The following is a 19,987-nucleotide window of genomic DNA, read 5'->3' on the forward strand; positions in this document are numbered from 1 at the left end:
GCCTGGAGCCTGACTGGACTCGTGTACCCCGTTCTCCAGAACCCAGGTGACCCCCCCTGCCCCCCCACCTGCACTCTGACCAGACTCCTGAGGCCGAGCTTCCGCCCCGCCCCTCCCCCGCGGGGGCGCCGTCCCCTCCGCCCCTTCCAGCAGAGCCTGCTGTGCCCCCCCCCCCGCTCCCTGGGGCACCCCGTCTTCATCTTCACCGTTTCCAGACTCCTCCCCCGAAATCTCCAGATCTGAACCCAGTGTCGTCAGACTTGGCAAGACACCCGTACAACAGTATTTCATCTTGTCTTTTCCATTCACTTCATTTTTTGGTCTAACATTTATTAAAACCCCACGTGCAAGTTTTGGACGAAACGCATTCGTGTGAAAATTGTTCACAGGACAGATGTGTGCTTCTTTCAGTGACAGAAAATACAGAGATGAGGAGAGAGGGAGAAAGAGGTTTGGGAAGGCGATGTTACTGTCCTTAAATGTAAAACTTTTAAAAGAGCGATTGAGTTTCAGCTAGCGTTAAGGTGTGAGTGTAGGTCGAATCCATGGGTAATAGTTACACCATTTATACTGTTAATGTTCACACGTATTCGTGGAACTGATACCACGTTTTACTTATACTATGACGCTCACGTTTGAGATTTGTTCGGGTTATGTTTAACATTAGGATTAGTCTCGTCAAACAGATGCTGACTTTAATAGCTGCGGGAAGGCAGACTACGGCCCACTGTCACGGCCGCCGGGCTTCTCAGGGTGACGGCAGGTCCCCGCTCCGAGGCCGGCTCCCTCGGAGGCACCGGACATTTAATCCGCCCGCTGAGTTCTTCCAAACAGCCTCCGGTGCCGTGAACTTTATTATGATCGCCCCAGAAGCCGAGGTGCGAAGAGGCGAAGTGATTCGCCCAAGTGGGAAGCCGTAGAGTCGCGCGTGAGGACAGGTGGCCGGATCCAGACCGCGCGACCCGGCCCTTGCCCCCCAACCCCCGGCCGGTGCCGCGGGCGAAGGTGTCATTCAGGAGGGAGGACCTGCCACCCCCGCCTGTCAGTCACCTGGAACGGCCTCGCGCTTCGGAGCAGACGCAGCAACACGACGCGTTTCGCTCCGGACCCGGGAGTTATTCTAAACGAAGGTTTTGCACTGAGTGAGAATCTTTCGCTTGGACAGAGGAAGGAGGGAATTAACACTGTGCATAACAGGCCGAAGGAGCCACCCAACCGTAGACTCCACGTTTTTCCTCGCGTCTCGATTTCCTTAGCGTGAGAGGGTTTGTAAGCGCCGGTACCGGCCACCGGCACCCGGGGAGGCACGAGCGAGCTGCGTGCCCGAGTTCCTCACTTCTGATATGAGGATGTTAACGCCCGTTGACATCGGCACCATCCCAAAGAGTAAAGTGAGATGATGGAAAGCGCCTCGCGGGTTAACGGACCACGAAACCGTCTCTGGACTCAGATTCTGCCTTGGGAAACACCGCTCGTTGGTGACGGTGGTGGTGACGGTGATGATGATCAAAGATCGGAAGGTTCGTGCGACACTGCGTCACCCCTCGGCGAGGCCCGCGCCCCCCCCACCCCGGCCGGCTCTGCAGGGCGGGACGTGTCCACGTTGCTTTCACACGGCCGCCCTGAGTGGCAACGGCCCCGCGTGGAAGGGGCGCTGCAGGCGCCTCTGACCGCCGGGGGCCACTGCGGTGACCCGAGCCACGGCAGAGCCGCCGTGGGGCTCTCCCCAGTGGGGGGCCACCCCCGGGTGAGGACTCCCCTGCTCGCTGCGGTCAGCCCGCGTCGCCTGCGCTCGGGCAAGCGCTCCGCCTCCCTCGGCTAGAACTCCAGTCGCCCGTCCTGCCGCGGGCGTGACAGTGGCCGGCGGGGAGGGCGGTCCGCGCAGACCGGTGCCGTGAGCACCGGCTGCCGGGGACAAGGCCAACGATTTTATTCTGGGTCTATGAGCAAAATGCCAGCGCCGATTCGCTTCCCAGAGGAGCCGAGCAGCTGTCAGATGCAGCGACGGAGGCCTGCGTGACCGCCCGGTCCTGCCGAGCGGAGGTTTGCAGCTGGCGCGGGCTCCACGCCTCGCGACTTCCCACACGGGGCCAGCGGCTTCTGTCGCGCACTCGGCCTCAGAGAGGACGGTTTAAGCGAGACGGGCCGCTGACCGCTGGGCTGCCGTTATTGATCCACACACCGGAATGACGGCGTTTGGGGAATTAGAAGTGACATAGATATTCTATGATAGTTATTCCTGAAACTCGATTTTTTTTCCTCCAGCTACATAAGAATTGTATTTCAGCAGCCATGTCGTTGTCACAAACCTCCTACTAAGCGCTCTCTAGGCGTCCACGAGATGGGACGAGGGATTTGGGTTTGCGGGCGAGCATTTGATCCCGAGACATTTAAGGAGTCCCTGTGGGGGTGCCCTGAAGGAGAAATGCCTGCACACAGGGGCTTCTCAGGGGAAAGGGCGCGGAAAGGAGGCTCGAGACTCCAGGGGCAGGCGCGGGCCAGGAGGCCGAGGCTCACCAGCCACGCCGCGCACGGAACGTCCCAAGAGCAGCGCTTTACGTGGGCTCCGTGTGCACGAAACAGAAGAGACCGTGCTGATCGCCGACGGAAAAAAAGTTCCGTTCGTTTCCTGACACTCTCGAGTCGCCGGTGGGCGACTCGGGCGACGAGCGGCGGTCTCCTCGGTTACCGTAAACGAAGCCGCCGGCCACCAAAGCCCTCTCCAGGCCTCTCGCTCTGTCTACAGTGCATCGAGGGCACGAGATGAATAACGACGCTGGACCGACGCGGAAGGAACACTCGCTGGCCGCAGAGCCGGGGGCCCGGCAACAGCTGCCCGCCCCTGTCGACGAAGCTTTATTGGAACTCAGCCACGTGCGTTCCCGGTAAACGTGGACTGGGGGCGCTGGGTCCTTGTGGCTGAGGCCAGACGAACGCGGAGACAAAAACAGTGACCGCCTGGCCCTTGACCGACGAAGCTGGTCAGTTCTCCTTAGAGACGCCGCACCTGAACGCCGCAGCTCTGCTCTGCCATTGGAGGGCCAAGCCGCGCCAGGCAATCACCTTACGTCTTGGGGCTCGGGGTAAGTCTATACGAATAGGGTCCCTGCTGGTCAAGTCTGAAGGATTAGAAGGTTAATGCGTAAGAGTCTTTTCTTATTTTCAGATATGAAGGTGACTCTGGTTTAATGGGCTACGTGGCGTTTTGTACTGAGGCTTTGAAAACGGAGAGAATTAAGTGTCGCTAAAACAAGGCCTAGAGCATAAACACATCGACCTCCGTCGTGCCTGACCGCGACGCCGTGTTTCTCCGCAAAGTGTTCCATGACGACGCGCTCCGGTCCTTGCGGAATCGAGAGCCGGCTTGTTGGTATTCCACGCAGTAGTTTACCGGCGAAATGACACCTTACCTAATTCGGGGGGGACTCCGGCAGTAAGCACCCCGCGGGAAGACGCCGCTCGCCAGTCCCTGCGACTGGGCGACCTTAAACGGCACGACGCCGCCTCGCTCTCACGGCACGCCGGCACCGAGCCCGGGCCGTTCTCGCGAGTCGTGCATCTGAGCTTTCCTTCCCCCAAAAAGTCAAGCAACGATGTCCATTAGGGCGCACGCGTCAGAACCGTGGCATGTGGGAAGGTCTGGAGCAACCGGGAAAGTCTTAAAAAATGGAGGCTAAGATGCGGGACGCTGAAACCCCGTTTTCCCGAGTGAAGACGGGGAACGCGTCTGTCCAGAGCCGCAAGGTGCTCGGGATCTGATCGCACAAACTCTCCCACGTGTCGCCTCCTGCACCGGGCGGAATTCGGGAGGAAGCGGCAATGTCGCCCCACACCGGCTGTCGCCCACCCGCCCTGCCCCTTCCCCAGCGGGGCTCTCCGTGCCATCAGCCCAATATTTAAAGACATGTTTTAGGAATAAAAAAATAGAGGTGATTAAAATGGCATCTCGCGCTTAATCGGATGCATCTGAATTAACGTTGTACGTGGACAAGCCTCAAGCCGCTCTTTCTTCATTAAAGGGTGTCGTATCCCCCCAAAGACATGAAGGGAATCCGAGGTTACATTCTGAGAAGAGTGATGCTGTCCCGGGGAAGCCTGCGAGGAAGCTTGTCGCGGTAACCGGGAGGCCGTCTGGAGAGGGCCGGCTGTCCTCGGCTGTCGCCGGCGGGCCGTCAGCGGCACGGGCTCGCCCCCGGCCGTGTTTAGAGAAAGGATTTGGGAGGACGCGAGTAAATGCAAAGAATGCTAACTTTCTGTATTTTACTCCTGTCTTACTGTTTTGCCCAACGCTTAGACACCCTGGAGATACTCGAGAGCCAGGTTTAACGCTGCCCTGATTAGCACTGAAGAAAAAGTGGAACGAGTCATGGAAAGGGTAAGAAATGACTCGTTGCAGAAAACGAACGAGCTCATGGTGCACGTTTACGCGATGCCTCTTCAAGTTAGTCGGGGCCTCGTTTTGTCGAAGCTCAGAATAAAGGCAGAATCGACCTTCTCTCCGAATGCGGATCCCGGAGCATCGCCATCACACCCGTGATTCGGGAGAAGCCGTAGGTTGCCATTTCTGCCTGCGTTAAAGGAAAACAACACAGAAGACGAAAGAAACTGCCTGCTAAGTGGCAAAACTTTTGAGACTAATGGACCCTTTGAAAAATAAGCTTCGCTTTAGCAACAAGGATGACCCACGAGTCAGTGACCCATTACCGATAGCGGCAAATTTACACATAAATTTAATTTGAAACATTTCAGTGCAGTCAGAGGCGGAATGAATGCCGAATCTCCCTCGGCCTGACTTAAGAACTCTGCACATGAGTGAATATCTGCATCTTGTTTTTACCATTTCGACGGACATCGTTTAAAGCCGCAGTCTGACGTGTGGGTACAGATCAGTTCCTCTAAACGGGACGCACATTATCTTTCAGAAAAGGACTTGAAGGAGAGAGGTGTTTCTCTAACTATCTCCAAAACGAAAATGATTTTAGTTTCTCTGCAGAATCGGAACATGTATCCACCTTATTAGCTTCCGTCGTCCCCGGACCCCTTCTCCTGTCAGGCAACGCCCACGATCTTGCACAATCCTCACCATCCTCATTTTTTCAAATGCTCACCTTGTTCTGCCTCAGACCAACCAGGTATCTACACCCAGAAGCAGCTATAAAAATGTCGTTTCGCCTTTCCTCAGTGATCTCTATGCTGCATTCCTGTTATTTTAGAATAAAGAACGAACAAATTGAAAACTAAAAAGCAGCATAAATGCCTACGTACGTGAGTGGAGATTTGAAGACAAACTGCAGTCGCCCTAATTAGGGTGCGCGACCTGCCAGTTTGTCACAAAGCCAGAGTGCCACTCATCCCTTCGGCAGGGACGCATTTGTGTTTTTCATTCTCACTTAGGAAGACGCAGCATCATCCGTGTTCGGGGATTATGTTTAACTCCGTAAGAAAGACGAACGGACATAGAGCATAGAGAAGGGGGGCTGGAGGCAGGCGCAGGTGACCCCAGAGCGAGATGACAAAGTGGGAGAGACGCGTGTGGTAACGACGAGCTTCGCACAACCCTCGGCGTGGAAAGTGTGATCGCTCGCGGCTCACGCCGAGGCCATGCGCTGGGCCAGCACCGCGGAGCCGAAAGAGCAAATCGGGTTTTATGCTCCGGGTGCGGAGCCAAACGGTTTACACGACCGGTCTTCTGTAAGTGTCGTGACCGCTGGGAGGTGGATGCCAGGCATCCCCCGCTTTGCCATGAGGAATAAGACGCACCAGGCCCGAGAGTAACCTGTCCAGGGGCCACACGCACAGCGACTGGAACACTGGGCGAACCAGACCTCGGACTCACGCCCCGATTCACACGCAAATAGTTAACTATGTCGTTCTCCCTGACACTTTCATTTCTGGTACCCACGTGGTAGATAACCAAGGCTCCATGGTGCTTAAACGGACATCGAGGTCATCTAATATATTGTGTTAACTCAGTCTCGGTGAGAGAGACAGACGATTTAAAAATAAATCAACCTCATTATTTTTGCTTATAAGCTTGGAGCAAGTGGCCTGTGTGTGACACAAGATACAAAATCTTGGGAGGTGAGTGGGCACAAAGGATGAAACTTAAATAGTCGTCGAGAGGAGCTATGTTGAGAAATACGACTGCAGTGGCCTGGTTTGGGGGCAGTCTACAAGGGCAGGTACTAACCAGGAGTCATTCTGTGACTCAGTAACGATTTCGAAGGTGCCGTTTCTATGGCATTAACATGCCTTCTGCTACGTTCCTTTTAGACGGGACGCTGTGTCCGTGAGTAGATTTCTCGTGAGCACACGCAGTTTTCTGCTATTTTCAGCCACGGTGCCGACTTGAGAAGCCACTGCCAGCCATTTGGACTCGATTCTGAAAGACTTTTAATTGTCTGATTGCACTTTGCCTTCGATTTCCTGGTAAAAGCCAGAGACCCACTCAAAAATACTAATTCCCGCGTCGTCTTCAGAAACGCCTTTTTCTACGACGCCCGGTGTCTGATGTCCTGCCCGCCCGCAGCTGCCGGCTCGACGACGCGGCCACCCTCGCCTCTCATTCCGCTTCTCAGTGCGGCGCCCTCGACGTCGGTGACCAGGCGTGTGGCGTGCATGCGTGTGGGCACCGCACACACGGACGCACACACACACGTGTGCCGCCGTGCTCGGACGAGCGTGGCTTCGGAACAGATTTTTACTGAAACGGGGCCGACTGTATTTTTTCACTTCCGCGTGACATGGGCGCCCCGTTTGGTCGACAGGCACAGGGCTAGTGCCAAGTCTGTCTAGTGACATCAGCACTTTGGAGAAAATGTCTTCTTATGATGAGACTCGAAGGAAAACTGTACACGGAGATATAACAGGTGCGTGCACCTGCGTGTGTGCATGTGTGCCTGTGTGTGCGCACACATGTTGGTGTGTGGACCTGCGTCAGAACAGAACCCCGACTCTGCACCTGTCACCAGGCCCCGCAGCAGAGCGCACCCCCTTACTGACTCCGCAGCCATCTGCCCCCATAGAATCAGAAGCCACATTTTCTGCCACGCAGAAAGCGGACTCACTTCTCTGGGGGAAATGCACATTAATTAAGTAAGTTCACAGAACCAATATATAAAAGCAAAATGCCGAATTATTAACTCACGACTCTCAGAAACTGGAGCATTAAAACTGAAGGGGCCGCGGGGGGTGGGGGCCGCAGCGGGGAGATGGTGGGCGGGGGGGCAGGGCCCGCAAGGGGGGCAGGGGCCACAGGGTCCCGCGCTCCCCTGAGGCCGCCCCAGAGGGCGGGCGGGCTCCGGTGCAGGGGCAGCGGGCGGGGCCTGGCCTCCAATCTGCGATGGGGTGGAGGGTCCCCCGTGGCCTCCGAGCACCGGGGCGCTCCGGGAGCCCCCTCCGCTCGCCTTCAGCCCGTCTTTCTGTCCCTATGGCTCGGCGTCGTGTCTCTCAGTCAACGGTCACAAATCAATGAGAGAAAGAAGGGACGAGAACGCCCGTGTGGCCGTCCGCAGCACCACGAGCAACACACGGTGTGTGCATGTGGATCTGTGTCTGTACGCAAATGCCATTATCCACGCGCGCACATACATGCGCACATGCATGCGTGTACGAGCGTGCGTTTGCGTGTGCGTGTACACACATGAACTTTAGTGCACGCGAGGCTGCAAGCGAGGGGTGAATGACGACGACTTCTGGAAACCAGGCGTGTTCCATTTCTTCGTTTACCACTTAGCGGTGTGGGATCCGGCAAACCGTGCTGCAGGTCGGGCGTTCACATTCTCTACCTGACGGCGCCGGGTAACCTCACTGCGTTCATAGAAGTCGTGCGGGAATTTTATGACAAAATGTGTATGAGAGTTTATACCATCGCAGGCATATTCTCTCTCTCTCTCTCTCTCTCTCTCTCTCTCTCTCTCTCTCTCTCTCTCTCTCTTCCCCTTTTATAACTATCTATCATCCACAGAGACACAGACACTTTAGTAGGCAGAATATAATGATATGATTGATGGAATAAATAATTTTAAGATTAAAAAAATATCTGAAAGAAAAGAACTCCTTTAGAAGAGCATTTTATAACCCAGGGGAGTCTCTTAAACCATCTTCATGGGCAATTGTTTTTCTCATTCCAACTAATGAGCTGTTTTGTATGAAACACAACTTTCTGTCGCAAGCAAATTTTTGCTATTTAGTAATGTTGAATTCTGACTTGTTATACCTCCAGGATTTTCTCATCCAAATGGATCTTGACACTTTCAGATTATACATTTCATGCATAAAATTTAAGGCCAATATATTTAAAGATGGCACAGGAGAAAGTTGAGATAAATGTTAGTGTGTAAAATTAACATGATCAAAATATTTGACTGCCTGTGCTTAAATTTTTTCCCTTTTTAACTACCATGTCAGCCAGTATATTTAAAGAATTTTTAAAGAGAATCGATTCCTTCGTTTCTTATCAGCTTTGCCTTAAGAATCTAATTTAACCTTCCGCCTCACCAAACGATTATAGCAAAAGTGAATACCTATGTCAAAATACGCATATGATTTTTATGTCAACTCCTTTAAAAAAATAATAACTGCCACCCATTGGATAAAGCTTTCACCGATTGTTCAAGAAAATCTAGTTCCCCATCGATGAACCTGCCCAACGCTATTCGAGAAGTGTTCTGTGTGAAAAAAGTGCTGATTCTAGTGAATACACATTGGACTCATTATTTGATAGAGTTGGCGTTTTCTGTCCAAATATAAGTTGTATTATACACAAAAAGTCTACTTCACGCAACATAAGTAGATTGTAAGACATACAATAAATGTCAAAGAAAACTGGCTTCCCCTGCAAAAAGGTCTAAAAAGTCAACTTAATTATGGCAAATAACTCATAAAATCAAATATTTTACATATGACCAAGACATGAATTATTAAAGGTTAGTGTATAAAAAGTTAACACATAGTTTATGGAACGTTTGAAATAATATTCAGGACAGAAGTGTGCATCAAAAGAAACATGATTTAAAACGGATGAGGGTTCAGAACCAAAGTAGCTACAATTTGGAGGTGGAGAGTTTCCGTCGTATATTCACTAACATTTCTAACATTTAGTTCACTTTTCACTAACAGTAAAATTTATTAGGAAATAGACCTACTCCCTTTTAAAAAGTAAAAAAAAAAAAAAAAAAAAAAAATTAAAAAGCACCAGAGTGGACGATGTTGGGGGCAAAGTGTCTAGGTTAGTGCATGTCGCCCAGCTGACCCGTCCTTTTCGCCCGCGAGCGTAAGGGCAGCCGTCGCTTCCCGCGCATGTTTGCGATGACATATGCTTTCCACGTGTTGACATGACACGCCAACTTTATGACCTTCCGGATAATTTTTTTCTTATGTCATAAACTCCACAAACAAAGACAAGTATTTGCTTTTTGTTGTTGAGATCTCGATGAAAGAAGGTTAACGAATAGAAATATAGTAATAAATGCTATTTATGGACACAGTACTTCCATAGTGGGCGAATACAGGGGTTTCGATAGTACCCCATTTTATTGTAAATGATGTGCAATCCCAATATTTCTGTTATAAGTTTACCAAAGAAAATTAGGCAAATTCTTCGGTTTATCGTGAATATCGTTCAATGATAGAACTAGCAAATAAAATATTACAAAATACCCTATTAAGTTAGTAACTTCAATTTTATTATTTATTCTGTATTTATGGGTTGAGATATATTGATTTCACCAATAATCTTATAAACTTACTAAGCCCCTGAAGGGCTTCACATTTCGAGAGTACTGTTAGCATGCCATTTATAAACATTTCCATTTTATTTCCAGCTTACACTTAATAACTGAAAATATTAAAATATTTCAATTTGTTGTTTCTATATCAATATATAGCTTAATACTTCCATGTATGAGTAACAATTCAGGTAATGTTACCTGTTTTAAAGTACTGCCAGAAAAAGAAAAGGTTAAGTGCCCAGATTGAGTTTGTTACCAAGGTAATTATGTTTAGACACGTTAGAAAGTTGGAAGATAGTCTCCAATTCAACCGAATTAATTTAAATAAAAAATTAAATATCGATCCGGTCTTATTAAATAAATTTTAATTTTAATTGGAAGAAAATAGTACTATATTAAGGATTAGAGAAAATTATATTTTAAAAAATGCTGATTTAGTGTTTTCTGTATACATTAAATTCCCTTCAGCTGTCTTAGGTAAGACATCAACATTTTATTGTATTCTTCGGTTTATATTAATTAGTCGATGGGCAGCTCCATCCAAATAAACCTAAAGAGAAAGAAGGTGAACGGAGCCACCAGGACGGCTCAGAGTTTTAGTTCCAAAGAATTTCAGATATTTTTCGGGCAATTATCATCGGTTCCGCTTTATATTCTATTTGCATATTTTATGCACTGTTCTTCATGATATCTTGCTTTTTTGAGTGACGCTGCTTTGGTAGGCGATAGTCGTGCCTAAATTTGCTGTGGGAACTGACTCTATTGATCAATCAGTTGGCACTTATGATGAAAGCTTCACTCTCTTCCAGATAAATTCTCTAGTCTTTAATCTTCAGCTCAGACTATAATTAACCATTTTTCCCCAGATAGTACAAATTAATTTTCTCAGAAGACCTTTAAGCTAAGTGATAAATATTTTTTTAAATACTGTTATTAAATACTGAATGCAACTGCGGTTTTGGTGACAAAGCACTTTGCCATTAAAAAAGGCTTCTTTCACTTGTAAATAGACTATATGGTAGTGTCGCTATTTAAAATACAAATTAAAAAACAAACAAAACATGTCCACATATCAACTTAAAGAAAGAAAATGCTTACCTATGGTCTGGTTTACGTTTCTAGTCATTTTCTAACATTTTTTTAGGAACTCATAAATATGTTTTCCAACAGAGACAATCTCCACAATCTTTTTTTATTATACCATCATGACAACCAGTAATACCAATGACAATAGCCCAGAAAGATGCAATAGAATTATTCATTCGGAAATCGCTCAACATCGACAGAGTTTCTACAACGTTTATCTCAGCAATTTCAGTAAAGCGTGATATTCAAGTACCGACTTTGTCAGGGGGAAGGGGACAAATTCCAGGGTTTCTCAAATGTGGAAGCCTTGTCAACGTGCCGAGCAAATATCCCGTATGATTACTGAACAGATTACGTTTCACAGGGGACTGAGGTAGATTGCCTTAGAGACATTTTCCTAAGGGAATTATGTGAAGTTAGGATATGTAGAGGTGGTAGAGATTAAGAGATTTTGAAAGCAAATAGTCACTGTTAATCTTACATCAGCTTGTTACTCTCCGAAGGATAAATGATTCCCCGATAGTCGGTAATATCCTTCGAGCCGGTGATGCGGGTTTCTGTGTGAGCACCGTGGCCTGGAGTCGGAACCGCTGACCACGCCAATGACCACTTCACACAAAACTCCGACTAAAAGGCCCAACGGGTCTGTCCCCACGTGTGCGAAGAGGACACGCTCCCCTTCCAGTTTCCGATGGCGGCATAGCCGCGAAGCTCAGGTGCAGACACAGTCACTGACCTTACTTTCCAGAAAGGGCGACTCTGCCCAAGGGCGCAGAATAAGGGCGCGTCACGCAGCCGGGACCCGACCCGGCATGACCTCCCTCGACCCCGGGTGCGTTCCGAGCAAGCGGACCACGCTCTTTTCTTCAAGTCACGGGACCAGAGTTCACTTACGTTAAAAATAATGGCCTTCGTGCTACCCACGAAAGAAAACCGTAAACATCTGTGTGAAATAAGCCTAAAATAGACATGCCTCAGCGTATCACCAGTGCAGTTTCGTAACATCGAGTGCTCTATGTGATCATCTGAATTATTTCTTCTATCAACCGTTAAACCTTCTTTTAGCGTTTTAAAGTTTCGGCCCCAAAGTAGTTCGATAATGAAGCGCAACTCCAAAGGGAGCTGGGCACAAATCAGAGAACATGAAAGCAAACAAAACCCGAACCTGACGCCAAACAGTAACACCAAAATGTTCTCCATTGAAACTTCCATCTTCAAAACCAAAAACTCATTTAACAGAACTCCCTTCACTCAAGGACTGACTGACCATCAGTATTATTATCCAACAAGCTTTTTAAGAAAACTCATCTGCATTAAAAATAAATTCTTCACGGGAAAGGAGTGCTGTTAAGTGAGATCCACAATTCTTAAAACTTTCCCGACAGGTCAAAAGAAAAACCACTTTTCCAATCAAAAAGAGCTCTGTCAACAAAAGAAAACTGTAAACACACGTTGTGTGCTGAAAACTGCGGTAATTATAGCCAACCATGTTCTCCAGCCATCAACGCGGCGCGCAAAATTCAAACGTTTGAGCCACGATATCGCCTGCGAAACGGTGGCTCGCGTTTACACTGAAATCTGCCGCCCCGAGTGGCAAGGGCAAGGTCGGCCCGCAGTGAGCGTGAGCAGAGCACGGCGGGAGTCCTACCTTCGTACAGGGCTTTGAATCCTTGGGCGCTGACGGCGAAGTCGGTCGTGAACCACAGCGTGAGGACGGAGCCCGTGCTGACGACGGAGGAAGGCAGCCGAAACCCCGACAACCTAGGTTCCAGAAAACACGAGAACGAGGTTAGAAAGCGTGCTGCCATCACCGAAACTAATAGATGCGTGTATTTGATTCTTTTTTTTTTTCACTGTGGTGTGTTTTTTTGATGTATGTTATGAACCCATGACATGATGCGCACACGAGGTGTCCGTTGCTAGGTAACGAAGCAGGTACGAACATAGGAGTTGGTTAATTCAAATGATTTTTGAAAAGATTCATTCTAAGAGGAATGGACCATACACCATTGTTTGAAGCAAAGCACAGGGAACATAAAATCATGCAAAGTCATACTCATACCGACCACAGAAAAGAAAGTGATATTCCGTCTGCCTTCGAGTTTATTATTTCCCTCCCGAACGATGAGATGGCGAGTTGTCCGTCTCATAGTTAATGTGCTTATTCCTAATCTCTCTCCCCAAAAAATCACAGTTTATATTGAAAAGAAAACGTATGCTAATCACGGCATAACTAAAAATCAATTGCGACCTTGAGCAGAGGTCGAATTTTATTTAGATTTTAAGACAAGACTTTCAAATTCTAAGATATATTTTTCACCTAGCACTAGGTTTGGATATATTTAGACATCTCAATGATAGGAAAGTTGGAACTCTGAATGAGTGAACTCACATAATAATATGCATAATCCTCTACAAACTAACAGCTTTTCAAAAGGTCGAAGAGACGCTTCATCAATTTACATTTCACCTGAAGTTCGCTAATTAGGTAGTTTGTCTCTAGATGTGTGGTTTCATATAGTCTGAACACAAACTTCTGATGCCAGGAGAAATCAGCCTGCACATTCATTCCCCGTGGGAGACATTCTGGCTTGCCAGTAATTCTATGGCATCGAACCTAATTACAGTCTCTGTAGGTTGTAGAATCAAAATAGAAACGAGTAAGAGAAAAATGAAAGGACAATTGCCAATCACTAAGCAGCACACTTCTAAATAATCCATGAATCAGAAAGAAAGTCTGAAGAGAAATTTTTAAAAAATGCATCGAACTAAGTCAAATTTAATATGCAAGATATCAAAACTGGGAGGACTCAGAGAAGCTTTGCTGAGAGGGAAATCGATCGCTCGGAAAACGCACATTAGAAAAGAGGAAAATTCTTACATTAGTAATCAAAGCTCCTATTTCAAGAACTTACAAAAGAAGGAGTAAAATCAACCCGAAGCAAACAGAAGGCAAGAGATAAAAGACAAGTGTGGAAATCAGTAAAGTCGAAAACAGAGAAACGGTAGGGGGAAATAAAGCAATGAATGAAAAGAGATGATTCTTTGAAAAGATCGACAAAATTAAACGTCTAGCAAGACTGAAAAAAAAGAGAGGACGGGAGAATAACTAATACCAGGAGTGAAACAGCAAGTCATTATCGTAGACTCCCAGACCTATAAATAACGAGAAATTACGACAAAAGCTACACAGGCAAATCTGTCGACCTAAACAAAACGGGCCGCTTCCTTTAAAAGGCGAAGTACCATAGCGTCTCCAGCGTGAAACCTGAGCAACCCTGTAACTACGAAACCACCGCGGGCGCTCCAGTCCCCGGTAACTGCCCGGGAGCAGGTTCCTGCCTCGGGCTGAAGAGCCACCCCAAACTGCGCCGGAATCTCATCCCCAGCGAGGTGGACTTCGGAGGCGGGCTTCGGGGAGGGGGTTAGGTCACGAGGGCGGGGCCCCCAGGACTGCGGGGAGCGCCCCTACGAAAGCGGCTTCGGAGGGCTCCCTCGCCCCTTGGGGCACACACGAGAGGACACAGTGCGAGAGATGTCGCCTGTGACGCGGGAAGTGGCCCTCGCCAGACACCGAGTCAGCTGGCGCCGTGGTCCGCAAGTCCCCGGCCTCGAGAGCCGTGAGGAATAAACTTCGGTTGTTGGTACCCCATCCGGTCTCCGGAATTGTCACAGACGCCGAGGCATCGTCCGCCTCACGTGCGGACACTTAACGCCGGTTTTACACAATCTGCGGGAGACGGGAGTGGGCGGGACACTCCCCTTTGCCCTTCTCCCACGGGCTGCGGGCTGAACTGTCCCCAGAGTCACCTGCTGACGCCTTAACGCCCCACGAAACTGCAGCGTGAACACAGGAGTTTCCGCGTCAGGTGCCACGCGGTGCACCTGAGATCGACGTGGTGCTGGACGCCAGAGGTGAGGGACCAAAAAGCCGCGAGAGCAAACGGAAACGCAGAAACCGGGGCGTACAGATCAGAGAGGATGAGGGGCCACCGCCCTGCCGGCCGCTGACCCCGGGGTACCCTGAGGCTGCGGCAAGGAACGCAACAAACCCCGGGGCTCACGCTGCGAGCAAGCGTGCCTGCGGGACACAGGCCGCGTGCAGCACCCGGCGCCGGACGCGCGAGGGCGTCTGCCTCCACGCAACACGCAAAACTGTGTCCTGAACGCTGAGCAACGCCGAAGACGGAAGTCGGCAAATCGCGAAGTAGGCAAATACACCACGCTGATGGGCCGGAAGACCCGGCCTGGCCAAGACGTCAAGTTCCCCCAAATTTATAGACGGTTTTAACACAACTTCTATCAAAATCCCAGCAAAAGTTTTGTTATTTTTAAAAATTTTATTATTATTATTATTTTTTTTTTATGCCTACAGCAGCTGGTCTTGCTGGCAGTCTCCCATCCAAGTACTAACCAGGCCTGACCCTGCTTAGCTTCCAAGATCAGACATGGGGCTTGTTCAGGGTGGGGTGGCCGTAGACCATGGACTGTGGCCCCACTGGGGTGTGAACCCAGGACCTTCTGCGTGTAAAGCAGACACGTGCTGACCACTACACTAGGGAACCATGTCCAAAAATTTTTGTAGGTATAAGCAAGATTCTTCTAAAATGTATTTGGAAAGACGGAAAAACAGAATGGCCAATTTATCTTAGGAAATAATGAAGTAGGAGGAATCGGTCTACCGTGTTCAAGGCTTCTCTCACAGCTGCAGTGTGAAGAGCGCGTGGTATTGGCAGAGGGGAGACCGGACATCCGTAGGCAAGGACGGATGACCCAGAAACAGACCCACAGAGCTATGCCCAGCCGATGGCGACGAGCTGCAGAGCCAGCTCTGTGCGGCAAAGGTGGCCTCTAACGATGCCTCTGGAACAGGTGAGCATTCACGGGCGCGAGCAACGGAACCAGCGAGTCTGGCCCTAAGCCTTGCACCTGTGCAGAAACCCGCTTGATGCGGATCACAGACAGAAACGTAGAATGCTAAATAAAACTTCTAGAGAAAAAAACAACATCGGTTCTAGGGCTAGACAGTTTGTGGGCTAAATAGCAAAAGCTATTTTTCCTTTAACACTGATGGACTGGAAGACTCAACATGGTCAAGACGTCAATTTTCCCCAAATTTATAGACAGTTTTAACACAATTTCTATCAAAATCCTAGCAAAAATTAAAGGAAAATCAGTTAAAGGAAAAATTGACATGTCAGATTTAATGACATTAAAAAAAAAAATCTCCGTGAAAGACCCTGTGAAAAGGATGAAAAGCATGCTACACACTTGGTAGAAAATATTTGCAAACCACGTATCTGACAAAGGACAAGTGTTTAGAATATGTACAAAGAACTTTAAAAACTCAGCAGTAAAACAACAAATGTTGTTTTAGAAAACAGTCAAAAGACACAAAGAGTCATTTCATCTCAAAGGATATACAGATGGCAAAGCAGCACACAAAAAGATGCTCAACATCATTAGTCATTAGGGAAATGCAAATTAAAACCACAAAGAAAAATCACTGCGCACCTATTCAGAATGGCTAAAATAAAATTTAAAGAAAAAATGAATGTAGTGACGATACCAAATGCTGGCTAGAATGTAGAGAAAATGCATCACTCATGTATTTGCTAGTGAAGACAGTCACTCTGGAAAACATTTTGATGGTTTCTCAAAGAATTAAGCATGCAACTAGTATACGACTAAGCAGTGGCTCTCCTGGACCTTTACCCTGAAGAAATGGAGATTTACGTTCATGCCAAACCTGTGCGTGAATGTCTGCAGTAGCTTTGTCCTTAATAACCCAAGACTGGAAGGAACCCAAATGTCCTTTAGGAGGCGAATGGCTCACACGCTGTGACACACACACACCACGTACTCTGCTCAGCGAGGAGAAGTGGGTGTGATGAGCCTCGCCCGGACGGGCCTCCGGAGAGAGTGACACAGCGTGAGCAAGAGCCAGTCCCGAAAGGTCGCACGCTGTGTGATCTGGGTTTCTGTACCATGTTTGCAGCGGCACCATTATTGTAAAGGGGAACCGATTTTTCGAGGCCGGAAGTTAAGGAGGGGGTGGGGGTGGCCACGAAAAGACTGCTGGAGGGTCGTCATGGCGACGGAATGGTCCGTCTCCACTGTCCCAACGTCGGGGTCTCGATAGGGGTTCTGTGCTGCAGTTTTGTGAGACGTTAGCTCTGGGGGAGCCGGGCTGGGCACCCAGAGTGTCTCTGCGTCACTTCTCACAGCTGGGTGTCAGTCTGCAATGATCAGGTCGAAACGTTTAATAAAACGACAGGTGATAGGGGTTGAGACCAGGTCAAGGCAATATTACCAGAGATTAAAATAATCAAATTACTAGAAAAACTAAAAGCAGTGTTTAAGAAGAAATCATTCTCTCGGGCTCCGAAAGGAAATTGAACAAAAATGGTTGAGCTTTCTTTCACTTGGCAACGGACCATTGTGAAGGCTTAAATATTTTCGAACACAATTAAACGGTGCGATAGCATGCTAAACACAAAATTGTGTTTTCTTTAATGTTTTATGAAGAATTGTGACTGTGAGGACACAAGCAATATTAGCTCAGGAAGAAGTAAGACAGTGCCCGGAGCTCTAAAACAGTGGTGTGTGACTGTGGGCGAGAGGTCAGGGGCGTTTACTTTCACGCGCACGATCGTTGGCGAGATGTGTCAGCGCGACCCGCTTCCAAGAGCTACAATGGGGTGGGCTCGCTCGTGTTTGAGAGAAGGGAGCCCGACGTTCGGCGAGGCAGGAGGGACAGGGCGGGCTGACCTGGGCGATCCGAAGAAACGTGTGCTCGACCGTCTGCGGCCATCGCTCCGCCACACCAGCCGAGGCGGACGCGCCGGACGACCGGGCCTGGCGGGACCCGCGCCCCGGGCTCCGCGGACGCTCCGCCGGAGGCCCTGGTCCCTCCGTCACTCAGTCCCTTCCTGGCATGCCCTCGGGTGCGTCTTAGTGTCATCTACCTTCTGTTCTCATTACTTTTAACGCCCGACGCGTCCTGCGGCCGTTCGAGTTTTCCTCGTAGTTTGACCAAACGAAAATCGAGAGCCTAATTTCTGGCCTTCCCCAGGCCACGGGTCAACCTGCAGCCGGCCCCGGCCTCGCCCCGCACGGCTGCGTGACCCCGACCCGCAGCTCGCCGTCGCCCGCGTATCTGGCACCCGCGTAAACCACTCTCTCTGGGCACAGCTGGCGGGGGCAGAACCGCGCAGCAAGTGAACGGAGCAGGGGTGGGGGAGGCGGCGTCCTCGCCAGCTCTGCCGAGGCCAGTGCCGCCCGCACCTCGCCAACACGCGACTTCACCGTACACCGTGACTCAGGACACCGGTGTTCCAGAGGATTCGGGCGATGCCAGAGCTAAACCGCTCTGATGACTGGAGCAAAAGTCAAGCCACCGGAACGTGTCTGTCCGTTTACCGTAGATGTCCTGCCATAATTTTGCTCAAACAGGCTAAGCGGGCGCGACCGCGTGCTTGGGCCACCGTGGCCAGCGGCTGGCCCTGGGGCTGAGATGTGAAGGGGTCCACTGTACACAGAGGCTGAGGCTTGGCACCCCAATATCCCCCCCATGGTCTCCACGGCAGAAAACGGCGCTGTTTCCTCCCGGTCCAAGCACTGGGCTTCACGTGACGCCCGAGTCGAACCCCTCGCGCGAGGAAAAGGAGATGGTTAGGGACGGCAATGGGGTTTGGAACGAGCGGCAAGAAACCCGCGTCCTTCTCAGTGATTTAAAAACAAAAACAAAAACCGAGAGCTGCTTCCAGTCCGACAGCCTCCCTCTCTGTCTTTTTCTGGCCCCTCCCTGTTGTCCTACAGAATCCCATTTTCTCTCTCTCCTCCTGGGGGAAGGCACTTCCCTCCCCCGCCCAGGGACCTCGGTGGGCGCGGGGCGCGGCCGGCCACATTCGTCCGGCAGGGTCAGAGCCGGGCGCGTTTGCCGTCTTTCCCTCTCTGGAGAAGCGACGCGGACGACTCGCACTTCGCGATGGAGCCAAGAGGCTTCGCGCTGCTCTATCATTCAAGGCGCTCGACTTGCTGATACCAGTGCAATGATCTTGGATATCGGAGGTGGTGATGCGGGGGGAAAAAAAATAATAAATTCAGCGAAGAGCTCAGCCGAAGACCGATGTGAGTGCGGCGTTCGTGAATTAATGAGGGAGATGTAATTCCATTAAACAGAGCACTCCTGAGCCGCTCACTGTTCCCTCCACGTCATCCAGAGTGTTTGCGATTTTAAAATGTCATAGATCCCCAAAACGACAGTTCAGTTAAAATGTCAAGTGTATATTTTAAGTAAATTAGGAAAAAAATCACTAAATTAAATCTTATTCCAGTGACTGTAATTGCCTTGAAGAAAAGCTCTGTGAAGCCGAATGTTTGCAAGCTCGCTTTAATACTCGCATTTAGAACATCACATTTCATACCATATGCCAGCGCGAGTATCCCTACAATAAATCTTATAAAAAGGTTTGGCCAGCAGTAGGAATGAGATTAGAATCATACCCTAAGAGTTAGATTTGAGAGATTAAATTATCCAATGTTTTACTGATTAAATAAATCTCCTCAAAACGAGTGTCAGGGAGTCGCTGCCCAAGGCTGTGTGAATGCTTCCAACTCCGAGAAAGGAAGACCCACCAGGCAGTTTACTGCGCTATTAACTAATAACAGATTTTTAGGAATCCATCTCTCTATATATTCAAGTATTAGTAGGCCCATTAATATTACTTGTAATAGTCTCTATGCCGTGGAATAAAACACAAGGCTTACTAGTAAAAAAAAAAAAAAAAACCTACTTATTTTGCAGATATTATTACTATTTATTTTTTATATTTTATTTATTTATTTATTTTTGCTATTATTACTATTTTAAACTTTGCTGTTTCTCTAGTTGCTTTATTTGAGCCTGGGTTTTACCATGTTTAATCCAAAGTACAATACAATACTGGGTAATCAGAATTGAATTTTAATTCATTCAAAGTATTTACTGAGCAGCTACTAAAAGATGTATTAACGATTAACACATTTTATGTATTTTAGAAATTTACAGTCTAAAGTGAAAGCTAGGAAAATAGACAGGAAGATTCTGGAAATAGATAAATCAGGAGAATTCATGTAGAAGTCTTGCCAGCTACTCCCTTCCACCCCCCACCCCAGCTTTAATGGTG

The 19,987-nt window shown here is 48.9% G+C and overlaps 1 protein-coding gene across 2 annotated transcripts in view; it reads right to left on the bottom strand.

Moving 5' to 3' along the window:
- CSMD1 (CUB and Sushi multiple domains 1) overlaps window positions 1–19,987 on the bottom strand; it is a 1,035,440-nt gene that overhangs the window by 693,662 nt on the left and 321,791 nt on the right. For both annotated transcript variants that reach the window (XM_036228983.1, XM_036228984.1), the window contains exon 3: window positions 12,466–12,578. In XM_036228983.1, coding sequence (XP_036084876.1) covers window positions 12,466–12,578 — 113 coding nt within the window. The remainder of the gene's footprint in view (window positions 1–12,465; window positions 12,579–19,987) is intronic.

Source organism: Rousettus aegyptiacus, unplaced genomic scaffold, assembly GCF_014176215.1.
Source record: "Rousettus aegyptiacus isolate mRouAeg1 unplaced genomic scaffold, mRouAeg1.p scaffold_m13_p_11, whole genome shotgun sequence".
In the NCBI taxonomy this organism is placed as follows: domain Eukaryota; kingdom Metazoa; phylum Chordata; class Mammalia; order Chiroptera; family Pteropodidae; genus Rousettus; species Rousettus aegyptiacus.